Source organism: Oryx dammah, unplaced genomic scaffold, assembly GCF_014754425.2.
Source record: "Oryx dammah isolate SB20612 unplaced genomic scaffold, SCBI_Odam_1.1 HiC_scaffold_12, whole genome shotgun sequence".
Classification (NCBI taxonomy): domain Eukaryota; kingdom Metazoa; phylum Chordata; class Mammalia; order Artiodactyla; family Bovidae; genus Oryx; species Oryx dammah.
Window position 1 is genome coordinate 56339556 of NW_024070196.1, and position 15681 is coordinate 56355236.

At 36.5% G+C, this 15681-nt stretch overlaps 1 protein-coding gene across 7 annotated transcripts in view; it reads left to right on the forward strand.

The window, feature by feature from the left end:
• The window catches only part of TAOK3 (TAO kinase 3), a 189704-nt gene that overhangs the window by 121698 nt on the left and 52325 nt on the right, over positions 1–15681 (forward strand). For 6 of the 7 annotated variants that reach the window (XM_040251611.1, XM_040251614.1, XM_040251612.1 and 3 more), the window contains 4 exons: positions 1251–1364; positions 2549–2640; positions 10906–10999; positions 11910–11991. In XM_040251611.1, the coding sequence (XP_040107545.1) occupies positions 1251–1364; positions 2549–2640; positions 10906–10999; positions 11910–11991 (382 nt within the window). Of the gene's footprint in view, positions 1–173; positions 786–1250; positions 1365–2548; positions 2641–10905; positions 11000–11909; positions 11992–15681 lie in introns of all 7 variants that reach the window. The other variant, XM_040251617.1, reaches the window with a different exon arrangement.

Here is a 15681-nt window from a genome sequence, read left to right on the forward strand (position 1 = left end):
TTTATCTTTTAATATGTAAAGGGAATTGAAAAGACAAAAAAACTTCTAAAGAATGCTCTTTAGTTAAAAACAAATTCAGATTCTTATTGTTTTGATTTAAAAGGCAAGTCAGTGTTAGAGAAAAGATATTTTTCTGTTGTATGAGAATTAAATAATGCTTCTTTTTTTTTTAGTTCTCTCTGCCAATGCCTAATGTCATCATGAGGAAAGAAACTGAATTTTCAAGGGAAGATTTTTGGAAAAATTATTTTGGGAGCATTTGAACCTTTTATTTTCACCTTGACATAAGTTTTCCTCATTCCCTCTGCTTTATCTTTCCATTGCCCATCAATGTATAATTCTTAGTTCTTAGTACTCATTACACCTCATCCCTTTTTAAAAAATAATAAAGAGTACATCCACATCTTCTCATTCCAAATTTTCATACTGAAGATTGAATTTTTTAAATCATATTTTTAAAAAAATTTTGCTGCATAGAATTTCTAACAGCTTTAGTAGTAACCACTTGAGATTGAATTTTTTTAAATCATGTTTTTTTAACTTTTTGTTGCATAAAACTTCTATTAGCTTTAATAGTAACTAATTGAGATTCTTTGTAATAATACAATAGAAATGCAATTTTCTAACCCCTAATCCTTGTTTGTTTTGATCTTTCAGGGTCTTCTTTTTACTGTACAGTGTTATTTTTAAAATAACACCTTCTCTATAACATGTACCCTCAAATGCCTTAGAGTTGCAGTTACAATTAAAGGCAGAGAGAAAGGGTCACAGGCAAGAAAGAAAAGGTATGTGTGTAGCTGAGGTTTATTGGTAGGTAGTCAATTCAGAGTCATTAAAGGTTTGTTTAGACTCAAAAAATGTCATGAAATTTAGAAAAGAAAAAAAGTTTTACAAATGGCACCAGTTTTCCCAGCATGAAGAATACTGTTGATGACTGAATTTAGCAACTCATATGCTTTTGTAAGTGTAGGAACTGAGAGGTTACCTTGTCTGCCATGTCTGCCTCTTTTCTCATTTCATTCCTCGCCTCTGAAGGAAGCTGTATCTTTTAATAATTACTGTGACCTACCAGTAAGTACACCAAGGAATTTGGTCCCCTTTATAACTTGCAGTAATTACTAAATCCCCTTCTGGCTATCTGAGCAAGTTTTTTTTTTAATAAATTTTTTGTCTTATTAATTGCATGCTCTGACCTATTCCATAATCAAAATTGAAAAGTAATTTTCTAACCCTCTTATTTTTTCCTATAGGGATATTAAAGCAGGAAACATTCTTCTAACAGAGCCAGGTCAGGTGAAACTAGCAGATTTTGGATCTGCCTCAATGGCTTCTCCTGCCAACTCCTTCGTGGGCACACCTTACTGGTATGTGGAATTAGAAAACACAACATAGTTTTACAATATGTGTGTGTAACCAAGACGGGCTCATAGCACTGATTTTGTTTGGTTCTTTTTTTTTTTTTACACTGTCTCACCATGTGCCTCAAATGAGATTTCATTAGGAAGCATAGAAACTTCACTAGCTAAAAAGAAACACTTAGACTGAGTATAAAATTTCCAGTGACTTTAAATTGTTCAAATAAGATTGATGTCACTGTGTGTAAACTGAGTAGGATTATCAACTCACTGACCAAGCTCAGGTTTTATATTTCATTTGAAGTTTCTTTTGAACTTTTCTCTTCAGGCAGAGTCCCTAGGCAGAACAAGTTAATTTCTTTAGCTTTTTCTAGCCAGTGAGCATAAATTTTACCTTTCAATGAAAGAAATCCATGTTCTTATTCCTGTTAAATTCTCTGATACTTTATTTCACTTGTCATTCTGACTTAAAGTTTCATCTCACTCTATTCAAGACTCCTTTCATTTATTTCATAGACACATTGGAATTTCATTGTACCTTGGGGAATGACTTACACCCCTGGAAACTTACTTGCCTACTAAAAAAAAAAGTAGCTACTATTTGAAATTTTTCCCACCATCATCATATAACATACACTACGCAACTACTTACACACACTAATAGAGAACAGATCATCTTAAACTATATAACCCTTACCCTCCTAATGAAAATCCATTATGGACAAACAAAATAATATCCATTACTGTAGCCAGTTTATTTGTTTTTTAACTTATAACATCTTGGAAATACCTGATTATATATTGCTTTATGTAATTGCATGAAGTATTTTTCATATTGTTTAAAGTAGTTTAAGTGTTTCATACATATTAATCCTTTACAAATATCTCTGAGGTAGCTAATAAAATTCTCTGCATATTACAGATGAGGAGACTGATATAAAGAAAGATTAAGTAACTTAGCCAAGATCAAAGGATAGTAAAAGGCCTGTTGAAAATGATGTATTTTTTTCATGTAAATCACTGGGTATATTTTTGTATTTTCAGTAGTGTTTTTTCAAATTATTTGTGTAAAGAAATGATAACTTTATCAGATAAAACTTTAGAATATGCTCAAAAACAGCTATTTTGTTGAATCTATTAAGTGAATTTTATTTTTAATTTGCAACTTGAGTTTTGTGAATTATATTTGGCAGGATGGCTCCAGAGGTGATCTTAGCTATGGATGAAGGACAGTATGATGGGAAAGTTGATATTTGGTCACTTGGGATCACCTGCATTGAAATGGGTGAGCAAAGAGCTGTTTCCATTGTACTTTTGAAAATCACTCCTTATTACAATTACAAATTCACTTATCCAGCTATTATTAAATATTTAATGAGTTCCTGGTACATACATGCTAGGTAATGTGAATTTATTATATTTTTTCTATGCTTTGTTATAACATCATAAGATTGCTTTTTCTCTCTGTTATATTTTCATGTTATTGTGTTAAGTAAAAGAGTTAGAGCACATATGGCAGCTAACCAGTGTAAAAATATACAATAGTTGGTATTAATATTTGAAAAATATCCATTCTCCATACCACAAATAATGACATATGTCCTTCTTTCATTGTAATGTCCATTACTTAATTTACATTCCAGCTTATATAAGGGAACTCTGGGAAAGTACTAGCAGGCTTATCAAAGATTAGACTCTAAAAACTGACCTACATAGAGAGCAGTCCCAGATAAAACTTCATATTAGGGAATACCTCCAGCAATAAGATCTATGGAAAAACCCAAACTAACTTTTTGGCCAACCCAATGCTCTAAAATATAAAGCTATATAAAACACAAAAAATTAAAAGATTCACTTCAATTCCATTCAGTTGCTCAGTCGTGTCCGACTCTTTGCGACCCCATGAACCGCAGCACACCAGGCCTCCCTGTCCATCACCAACTCCCAGAGTTTACCCAAACATACATCCATTGAGTCGATGATACCATCTAACCATCTCATCCTCTTGTCCCCTTCTCCTCCTGCCTTCAATCTTTCCCAGCATCAGCGTCTTTTCAAATGAGTCAGTTCTTCATATCAGGTGGCAAAAGTATTGGAGTTTCAGCTTCAACATCAGAATTTCCAATGAACACCCAGGACTGGTTTCCTTTAGGATGGACTGGTTGGTTCTCCTTGCAGTCCAAGGGACTCTCAAGAGTCTTCTCCAACACCACAGTTCAAAAGCATCAATTCTTCTGCACTCAGTTTTTTTTTATAGTCCAACTCTCACATCCATACATGATACTGGAAAAGCCGTAGCCTTGACTAGACAGACCTTTTTGACAAAGTCATGTCTCTGCTTTTGAATGTGCTGCTAGGTTGGTCATAACTTTCCTTCCAAGGAGTAAACATCTTTTAATTTCATGGCTGCAATCACCATCTGCAGTGATTTTGGAGCCCCGAAAAATAAAGTCAGCCACTGTTTCCACTGTCTCCCCATCCATTTGCCATGAAGTAATGGGACCGGATGCCATGATCTTCGTTTTCTGAATGTTGAGCTTTAAGCCAACTTTTTCACTCTCCTCTTTCACTTTCATCAAGAGGTTCTTTAGTTCTTCACTTTCTGCCATAAGGGTGGTGTCATCTGCATATCTAAGATTATTGATATTTCTCCCGGCAATCTTGATTCCAGCTTGTGCTTCCTCCAGCCCAGCATTTCTCATGATGTACTCTGCATATAAGTTAAATAAACAGGGTGACATTATACAGCCTTGATGTACTCTTTTCCTATTTGGAACCAGTCTGTTGTTCCATGTCCAGTTCTAAGTGTTGCTTCCTGACCTGCATACTGGTTCTCAAGAGGCAGGTCAGGTGGTCTGGTATTCCCATCTCTTTCAGAATTGTCCACAGTTTATTGTGATCCAGACAGTCAAAGGCTTTGGCATAGTCAATAAAGCAGAAATAGATGTTTTTCTGGAACTCTCTCGCTTTTTCGATGATCCAGCAGATGTTGGCAATTTGATCTCTGGTTCCTCTGCCTTTTCTAAAACCAGCTTGAACATCTGGAAGTTCACAGTTCAGGTATTGTGGAATCCTGGCTTGGAGAATTTTGAGCATTACTTTACGTATAGACTAATGGAAAGTAGTTGAAACATAACTAACAGAGTATTGGCCCCGAATTTCTGAGGAACTCTCATGACTTCTTTACCAAATTTCTTTATTAAAAAGAAAACAACAAATTGCCAGCAGAAAATGGGCAATGAGTATGATCAAGGAGTTAGCACTGAAAAGAAAGCATAAATGGACAACAAACATCAGAAGATACTCCACCTCATTAGTATTCAGTGAAATGCAAAATAAAACCATTTCATATTTATCAGATTGGTATAATTTTTTAAAGTCAGATGGGAAGCTGCTAAAGAAACAGGAATTGCCAAACACTACTGATAGGAGTATAAATTGGTATAACCATGTTGGAGAGCAAGTTGGCAACGTCTGGTAAGGATGATGAGTGTCAGTGACTCAACACTTCTAAGTATACACTTTAGAAATTTTATACATGTACACTAGAAAATGTGGAAGGCTTCAACCTTGTTTGTAGAAGCAAGAATAGTTGGAAACAACCTAAATTCTTATCCTAAGAATGACTGAATTAATTATGAATTACTATATCACAGTTAAGGATGAACTAGATCTACATGTGTCATCATGGATAAATCTCAGATCACAACACTGAATGAACAAAAAATGTCACAAGAGTATAGATACAGTATGATACCAATTATGAAAGTTTTACAAGCAACTTTATATGTTGTTTGTGAGTATACATGTATACTAATAGATATAAGAGATATCATTTCAGAATATTGAATTTTGGAGAATAGAAGAGGAAGTTATATCTACTTATTTTTTAGAAGAAAGGATTATTCCTATTTTGTCATTTATGTTCCAAAATGAATCAAAATTTTACTTGTAACACTATAGTAGCACCTCCTCACTTACAGCACTTTACAAGGTTGTCCCCCGAGTTGAACATTACAGCTAATTAGTGCCCACCCATTGTTTTAACAAGTTTTTTCTTACCTAAATCTAAACATGGATTTGGCACATACCCTTTTATGATGATTCAAGATCATCATCACATCAGTTTTTATACTATGTAGATATGTTGTTGTTCAGTCACTCAGTCATGTCTGACTCTTTGCGACCCCATGGACTGCAGCATGCCAGACTTCCCTGTTCGTCACCATCTCCCAGAGTTTGTTCAGATTCTTGTCCATTGAGTTGGTGATGCCATCCAACCATCTCATCCTCTGTCATCCCCTTCTCCTCCTGCGTTCAATCTTTCCCAGCATCAGGGTCTTTTCCAATGAGTTAGCTTTTCATGTCAGGTGGCCAAAGTATTGGAGCTTCAGCATCAGTCCTTCCAGTGAATATTCAGGGTTGATTTCCTTTAGAATTGACTGGTTGAATCTCCTTGCAATCCAAGGGACTCTCAAGAGTCTTCTCCATCACCACATTTCAAAGACATCAGTTTTTTGGTGCTCAGCCTTTTTTATTGTCCAGCTCTCACATCTGTATATGACAGCTGGAAAAACCATAGCTTTGACTCTTCAGACCTTTGTAGGCGAAGTAATGTCTCTGCTTTTTAATATGCTGTATATGTAATAATGACTGGAGTTTCAAACAGCAGTGGATATTGGCAAAATAGCTACAGGTTCCAGGCGATAACTTGGTATTTCCTCTCTTGAAAGTCCCTTATATGTGTTTCATTTCTGATTTTACCTTTTTAAATTGAAATATATATAACAACATGCTCTCTATATCAACCTAACTTTGATTGCCTTTTATAAAGTGATTTACAGCCAACAAAGGTCCATCTAGTCAAGGCTATGGTTTTTCCAGTATCATGTATGGATGTGAGAGTTGGACTATAAAGAAAGCTGAGTGCCAAAGAATTGATGCTTTTGAACTGTGGTGTTGGAGAAGACTCTTGAGAGTCCGTTGCACTGCAAGGAGATCCAACCAGTCCATCCTAAAGGAGATCAGTCCTGGGTGTTCTTTGGAAGGACTGATGTTGAAGCTGAAACTCCAATACTTTGGCCACCTGATGCAAAGAGATGACTCATTTGAAAAGACCCTGATGCTGGGAAAGATTAAAGGTGGGAGGAGAAGGGGATGACAGAGGATGAGATGCTTGGATGGCATCACTGACTCTACGGACATGGGTTTGAGTAGACTCCGGGAGTTGGCATTGGACAGGGAGGCCTGGTGTGCTGCGGTTCATGAGGTCACAAAGAGTCAGACACAACTGAGTGACTGAACTGAACTTACTGAATCAAAGAACAAAGTAAATTTCTCTCAAATTGTCTTATCATCCATAACAGCTATTCCTTCAGATTGATAGATGACAGTATCACATTATGCCTAAGAGCACCCAGGCTCTGTTGTAAAGAAGATAAACCTGAGTTCTAACGCCAGCACCCAGGCTCTGTTGTAAAGAAGATAAACCTGAGTTCTAATGCCAGCTCTGCCATTTCTTAGTTGTATGACTTTGTTCAAGATGTTTTAACTCTCTATGGAATTTGCCTAATAAGATCCCCTACCTTATGCAGATTGTTGGGATTAAATGAAAATATGGACTTAATGTGCTTATTATTAAATCTTGTATATAGTATGTGTTCAGTAAATGTTAGGCATCCTCAGCACAATCCTAGTAATATATGTGATATTTCATCAAATTTTTAATTTACATTTTAACATCTCTTTAAACAGGAAGGTATTTTACAGGCAATAGCATTTCATGATTATAATTGGCAGCATTTTATTCTAAGTTATACATAAAATAGTGGTGCATCTTGAATTGCAGTGCAGCTTATTGTTAATGACAGATTCAGAGAAGGATGATAGTACATGCTCAGTTAATATTCATAAAATTGTTACCAAGGATATTAAAGTTCTCAGCAGTTATTCAAAACATATTATATTGGTAATGTAATAAACCATACAAGTACCTTTTTGACAACTTTACCATAACATCTCTATTTCCTTGGCATTAGTCTATTGTTGTTTTTCAGTCACTCAGTCATGCCTGACTCTTTGTGACCCCATGGACTGTAAACCACCAGGCTCCTGTGTCCATGAGATTCTCTAGGCAAGAATTCTAAAGTGGGTTGCCGTTTCCTTCTGCATTAGTCTTGTTAATGGACACATAAAATAAATTTATTTTTTTAAATGAAAGATGTTTAAACTGCTGCGTGTATAATCCTAAGCAATAATTTTTCTAAGTTTTCTGTGTGTTTGAGGTTTAATGAAATTTCACACACAGACAGTATACTCTAAATTGTGCTTTTAATGTTGAAATTACAGTACAAGTTGTAGTGACTGAATAATGTTTTGTCCCCTTTTCTTATGATATCTCTTCTGTAGAATTGCATATTCTTAAGAAGGCCCCTAATCTATACATTGAATCACTGAGGTATTATCAGAAAGCAAGAAGATGATACTTTTACTGGCACCATCCCTCTTTCCTGGATCAAGCTCCAAGATTCCCGAGTGGTTAAACCTGTTTTATAAATTATCTTTGCTAACTTGATCTTCCACTGAAAGAAAACTAGTTAAATTCATGCATCCTTGGAAAATTCTTGGACATTAAAATTGTCCAGTCACCAGATACTTTATTTTTTGAGATTTTTTCAAGAATAGGTTAATCTGATGCTTTTCTGTTTAATCTACAGACACTTAGTTCACCAGCACAGATCATGGTAGAAGCTGGCAAATGGTTCATCAGCATTGACAGGGAATTGACTTTTCAGAAATGAATTCTCCAAGGAATGGGGGCAGGAGGACATAAATGTTGTTTCATAGTTTCTCTGCCTGGATTATTCTTCTTCCATTCACTTTCTTATTGCCACTCACTGTTTGTGTTAATAAATGAATGTTGTAATGTATGTTGAGGGGATAGGGATATATTTAGTCTTGCAGAGCTTCTTCCTTTTTTAAATCTTTTTAAAAATTGAAATACCAGTACTGTCTTTATAAAATGCACAGGATTATTGAAGAGACACTGAGGTCTATTTGAAAAGGCAGATCTTGGAGCCTTATCATAATTAAATTGGATTTTGTTGTTCCTTCATCCTCCTCTTTCTAAATTTCTCCTTTGTTCTTTCCTTATTTCCCCTTCCTTACTGTTTCTCCTGTGCAATTTCATGTTCTGAGCAGTTTGAATTGTGTTTCTTTGGCCAGTGAGAAGATTCCTACTGTTCTAATAGTGAATGAAGCCACCACATAGTATCTGATGTAAGCCCCAAGAGTTAGTCACTTCTCAGTCATCTTTGTGACTTCTTACTGCACAAAGATTCTTTGTCGACAAAGTTTCTTCTTTGTCTTAATTTGCTTAACCTTTATTTATTTATTTTAGAGGTATTTTGGGGCCACCAAAAATATATACCAGATGTTATACTCAGCAGTGAGAATGCAGAGATGAACATAATAGACATTGTCCCTAATGAAATTTAGCAAGGAAGATACACATTAAATAAAGAATTACATAACTAGTTATGGTTGTGATAGGTGGTAAAAAGTTAAAATGTAATTTGCAGTGACAAAATCTAGTGGGACACCTAGTCTTCAGAGGTTCCCTAAGGAAGAGATTGTGAGCATATAAAAAGCCTTGAATAAATATGTATTAAACTAATGCAGAAATGCAACTTTATTTAAGGTTAAACCTGAAGAATGGGGAAGAATTAACCAGGTAAAGTGTAAAGAGCAAAAGTGAAAAGGGAGACCAGACAGAGAAAGCAACATGCGTGAAAGGCCCTGACCTTGGTTCTTTCAGTGAAGCAACAGATGCATGAGAACGGGGGAAAATTGCTCCTCAAAATGATGTGCTGGAAGTAGCCAGGGCCATGTTAGTAAAGGCCAGGAGACTTTGTTTAAGAATCTAGACTTTGTCCTAAGAACAGTGGGAATCCATTGATGGTTACATGATGAGTTCCTGCTTCCATATGGCTTCAAATACTTGAAGTTGTCAGAAGGCCAAGCTCTAAAAACTTTCTCAGATCTACCTCCTGATAAGTAAAATAAACCTGAGACTTTTTTTTTGCCTTCCATGCTTGAAACAGGTATAAAATCCTTTTGTTCACACTGCAACTTTGAAATTTCCACTTGTTAACAGTCCATGTCCCTATAATACTGATATCCAGTAAGTGTAAAGTATCCTATTGAGAAGTTAATCAAAAATACTTATCAAATCATAGACTGTCACATTTCAAAGATATCAGAGATCATTCAGTTAAGAATATAAGAGGCCCTTCCAGAGGATCACTGATAAGTATAGTTGGCTTCTACTGGAACTCTGCCGATAGCTTAAAGTTCACTATCTCAACATTATTCATGCTGGGTTTCATGGGGTTTTTTGGTTTTGTTTTACCACGCTGGTTTTTCAGAAGTTCTTCCTTCTATGAGTAAAAATGTCTTACGTGAAACTTCTTGTTCCCTGCCCTTACTTCTTGTTCTGTTTCTTAGAATTGCATAGAATAAGCTGGATTCACTTTTTTTAAAGTGGTTAAATCTTTACTTAAAAACCAAGATGCTCTGATGAAACCTGAGATCAGATTATGAATTACAGAGTAGAACTATATCAAGAATCCATTAGGATAAGCACGGTGGAACAAGATAGTGATTTATCTTCTGTGACATAAGTAGTGAATAGCGTAAAATTAACTGTACTAAGAACTAGAACCTTGTTTCTTTCCTTTGATCAATAAGTGGAACACCTAATATTTGAATAGCATCTTATTACATATGCTAGAGAATAAATAAAAGAACAAGAGTATTAAGGTTATAAGATCTTGCTCTTAAGAGTTTATGATTTGTGTTGAGAGGAAAGATTTGTATGTTTATGTAAATGCGATAGGAGAGTGCATGCCAAGTGAGCACTCTACTAAAAGAGTAATAGAAATTCCAAAGAGGAGTTCACAGTGGGCCGAAGTGGAGTATGTATTTTACAAAGAAGTAACTGACTCAGTGAGTTTCTCCTTAGAAAATGGATGGACCAAACCTTGTTTACATTTATCCTCCTTTTTCCCCTCCACCCCTACTTGTACCACTTCATTGGTCTGGATGAGCCCTCAAATGGTGTTTATTGAATTGAATTACTCTATCTTCCATACTCTGTTGGTGATGATTAAGATGTTCCATAATCTTTTTTTTTTAATTCAACTGCTTTGCTTTCTGATTTTTTTTTTGATGAATACACATTTTTATTTGAAATAAAACAGCACACAAAGATGTTCATAGCTATTGTAGGAAAATAAAGTTCAACTTTTTGAAGGAAAAATATTTTTACTTTCTTGAAATGGATTCTGTTTGGAGCTTTTCGAGTGTACTTTAAGATGACCAGCAGCTTCTTTCGAATGGCTATCCTGAGCAACCTTAGAGATTACAATAAGTGGATTATGCAGCATGATGATAACAGCAAGCTAGTGGCCGAGCTTTGCTCACAGTTCCCTATTTCTCCATCTTCCTAATGTCTTTCAAGAACTGCTTTATTGTGTTTCTCTTCTTTCAGCGGAACGGAAGCCCCCTCTTTTCAACATGAATGCCATGAGTGCCTTATATCACATTGCCCAGAATGACTCCCCCACGTTACAGTCTAATGAATGGTAAGGCTGAGCTGTCATTTTAAATCTGTAAGAAAATCACCATATGTTTTTGGCACTTTCACTAAGCTATGTTTTAAATATCTGACTTAGAAGCGTTTCATTCCTTCGTTGTATGCTATGATAATGGACACTGATGCTTTATAAGCCTGAACTTTTTACACACACACACAGTATTTCTGCCCTCACTATGGCTTGTACTATGTTATTAATATGTGTAGTAACTGAAATTCTAACAGGTACATATATGCCCTGCTACCTTCCTAACAAGTCTAGTCTCTAAGTCATGATGGTCTTATATTGATCATCTCATTATAATCATTTGTCAGCAAGGATGAAGTGCCCTCTCTGAAAATTATAACATTTCAATAACTGTTAGAATCACAGAGCTACTGTAAAAGGGCAATGTCCAAGAAGAGTAGACAGAATGAGATTTTCTAGAGAGAAGGCATTTTCATCCAGCGAGCATCCTCCTAGGTTCTCTGTCCCTTGTGCTTCAAGTTTTACTACCTGGTTATAGGTTGTGGGTGATGAAAGAGTTACCAATTTTTCATGAAGAATATAGGCTTTAGACTTATGAGAGCTGTTACCTTTGGAGAGAAAAATGCATACAAAATTGTTTTATATAAATATAGTACTTTTCATTTTCTGAGATATATTACAATTTACTTTGCTTATATCATAAGATACGTTTATGTGTTGACTGACTTGAAACTGTCCACGTTCATTATCCTAAAGAATTAATTTTAGATACCTCAAACTTGAAAATGGGCCAGTTCTCCTGACACTCCAAAGTATTTTAATAAAAATCTCCCAAAACAAAAAGTTTTCCCTTGGATAAAAATTATTTAAAGTGATCAGTATGTTCTACAGACTCTGATTTTATTTTCTTTCAATGTATTTGCACACACAGGACAGATCCCTTCAGGAGATTTGTTGATTACTGCTTGCAGAAAATACCTCAGGAGAGGCCAACATCAGCAGAACTGTTACGGGTAATTTTTCAAATTTATATTTGAGGAGGGGGATTTAAAGTCATGTGGGGAAACAGTGGAAACAGTGTCAGACTTTATTTGGGGGGGCTCCAAAATCACTGCAAGGAGATCCAACCAGTCCATTCTAAGGGAGATCAGTCCTGGGTGTTCTTTGGAAGGACTGATGCTAAAGCTGAAACTCCAATACTTTGGCCATGTCATGCGAAGAGCTGACTCATTGGAAGACTCTGATGCTGGGAGGGATTGGGGGCAGGAGGAGAAGGGGACGACAGAGGATGAGATGGCTGGATGGCATCACTGACTCAATGGACGTGAGTTTGGGTGAACTCCGGGAGTTGGTGATGGACAGGGAGGCCTGACGTGCTGCAATTCATGGGGTCACAAAGAGTCGGACACAACTGAGTGACTGAACTGAATGGAACTGTAATGAAATATAGTAAATCATTCCTATGGCAGCTCATCATGACAAAGTGGATTAGAACATATGCCTTGTCATTTAAAGTCCAGAGACAGTAGCTAGGCATAGAAGTAGCAAGATTATCACAATATGTTCAAGCTAGATTTAGAAAAGGCAGAGGAACCGGAGATCAAATTGGCAACATCCATTGGATCATTGAAAAAGCAAGAGAGTTCCGGAAAAACATCTGCTTTATTGACTGTGCCAAAGCCTTTGATTGTGTGGATCACAACAAACTGTGGACAATTCTTCAAGAGATGGGAATACCAGACCCCCTGACCTGCCTCCTGAGAAACCTGTATGCAGGTCAAGAAGCAACAGTTAGAACTGGACATGGAACGACAGACTGGTTCCAAATAGGGAAAGGAGTACGTCAAGGCTGTGTATTGTCACCCTGCTTATTTAACTTACATGCAGAGTACATCATGAGAAATGCTGGACTAGATGAAGCATAAGCTGGAATCAAGAACGCCTGGAGAAATATCAATAACCTCAGATATGCAGATGACACCACACTTACAGCAGAAAGTGAAGAAGAACTAAGGAGCCTCTTGGTGAAAGTGAAAGAGGAGAGTGAAAAAGTCGGCTCTAACATCATGGCCTCTGGTCCCATCACTTCATGGCAAATAGATGGGGAAACAGTGACAGACTTTTTTGGGGGGTGCTCCAAAATCACTGCAGATGGTGATTGCATCCATGAAATTAAAAGACACTTGATCCTTGGAAGAAAAGCTATGACCATCCTAGACAGCACATTAAAAAGCAGAGACATTACTTTGCCAACAGTGGTCCATCTAGTCAAGGCTATGGTTTTTCCAGTAGTCATATATGGATGTGAGAGTTGGACTGTATGGAAAGCTGAGCACCAAAGAATTGATGCTTTTGAACTGTGGTGTTGGAGAAGACTCTTGAGAGTCCCTTGCACAGCAATGAGATCCAACCTAAAGTTGGATCCTAAAGGAAATCAGTCCTGAATATTCATTGGAAGGACTGATGCTGAAGCTGAAACTCCAATACTTTGGCCACCTGATGTGAAGAGCTGACTCATTTGAAAAGACCCTGATGCTGGGAAAGATTGAAGGTGGGAGGAAGGGGACGACAGAGGATGAGATGCTTGGATGGCATCACTGACTCAATGGACATGGGTTTGAGTAAACTCCAGGAGTTGGTGATGGACAGAGAGGCCTGGCGTGCTGCAGTCCATGGAGTCACAAAGAGTTGGACACGACTGAGCGACTGAATTGAACTGAACTGATACGCTATATATTCCTCGTGGATACTTTTCCCTCCAACTTTTCCCTTTTTCTGCCCCCCACCCCACCCAGCTTTTTTGCCTTATGACAAAGAACATTTCTCCTTGCTCTGGTCATCACTGTGATGTTCCAGTGACTAATATCTGCCTGAACTTTAATTCAAAGTTTTCAGGACAGAGTCTGCCAGTGGTTCAAATACCAACTCTAGGCTTTCAGTTAGGTTGTTGCCAAATCATCAGGTAGTGAAGATATGTGATAAATATATAAGACAGATATTTACATAGTGTTACATCATACATGTTGGTGACAAAGTTATTGTGTTAACTGCATTCATTTGATTTAAATATAGCATTTTTGAGCATCTGTTTTCATGTAACTTTGTATTATAGGCTCTGTGTACATAGGCAGTGTTCCATTAATATCAGTGAAGTATGTGGGAGTTTTTTTTTTTTTTACAAGATAAATGTCTTTTATTGGCCACAGAATAGTCCAGGTTTCTTTAATCTTTTTCTGCATGTGTATTTTCCAGTCTTTTTTTGTTTCTTACTTTGTTTTAAGAAAACCTCAGAATTGTATTGCCTAAATTTGTGAAGCTTAAGCATGTCAGCTGCCTTTATAATTGCCCCTTGGCTCAGTATCACAGATTCTTGGTTTATATTTTCTTTTTCTCAGAAATCTTATTCTGTTATTTTCTGGCTTTGAGTATCCTGAAGAGGTAGGTCTGAAGCTGACTAGCTTTTCTACCCAAACTTAAGTTTTTTCTTCTTGTGAATAACAGGTCACAGGAATATGGTGACAGAAGCAACAAGGCAATGGACTTTACCTTATTCTCTTTTGGTGTAGAATCATCACATGTTCCAAACATGAACTATAAATAATAGAATACCAGAAACACAAGACAGTGTCTTTATTACTTTGAAGTAGGCAAAGATTTATAAATACAGGACACAAACAGCAGTTTAGAGAAAGATACTACTAGCCTTCAAAGATGATATGGCAACAGACAACAAAAGGATATAAAAAACAAATGGGCAGAGGTAGAAAAAGAAAATGAAAGAGAAAAATTTAAAGATAGATCATATCATATCAAATCATATCATAAACAACAAACTAATATAATAAACACACCCATGTAGGGTATTTCCAATGATGGGTAGCCCAAGGGAAATAAAATTAAATGAAGAAGAAAAATTTCTAAAGATGATTATAGAAAAGATGACATGTGGAAGGCAGAGGAGATATATATTTCAACCTATTATTCCTAAAAAAGAAAGCAAAACACATGGAGTAGAAGATATTTAAAGATATACTTGAAGATATACTTTTTGAAAATAAATGTTAAGATCTTTATTTTATTTGCTTACGTGTATACACACACGCACGCACATATATATACACACACAGACACACATGTATACTTGTCCATGCCAGATCTTGGTTGTGATACGCAGGCTCTAGTTCCCTGATGAGAAATCAAACCCCTGCCTCCTGCCTTGGGAGCACAGAGTCTTAGCCACTGGCCCACCAGGGAAGTCCCCTGATTTACTCTTTATTTGATTTGGTGGACCAAATCAAGTAAGCCTAACATTTAGTCAGTGATGTTTACTGATTGTCTACCTGGTGCCAAACACTGTTCTAAACATTGAAAATCATACAGTGGTACAAAGAAAAAGATAGTCCCTGTCCTCCTGGAACCTATATTCTAATGCAGGAGTAAAAAATAATTTGATATAATGTCAGAAAAAATAAAGCAAGGACTGGGATAAAGAGTGACAGGGACTGCTCTTTAAGACAGGGCATTTCTAGGGAGTTGAAACTGATCTTCAGTGATCAAAATCCTACCTGTATCTAGTTTCTAAACTCAAAGGATAAAGAAAGATTCATAATCGGCTGAAAAAAATTTATCTGGGGCTAGAAAAACCAGTTGGCTTCAGATCTACCTCTTCAGAAACGCTCAAAGCCAGAAAACTGTATAACAGT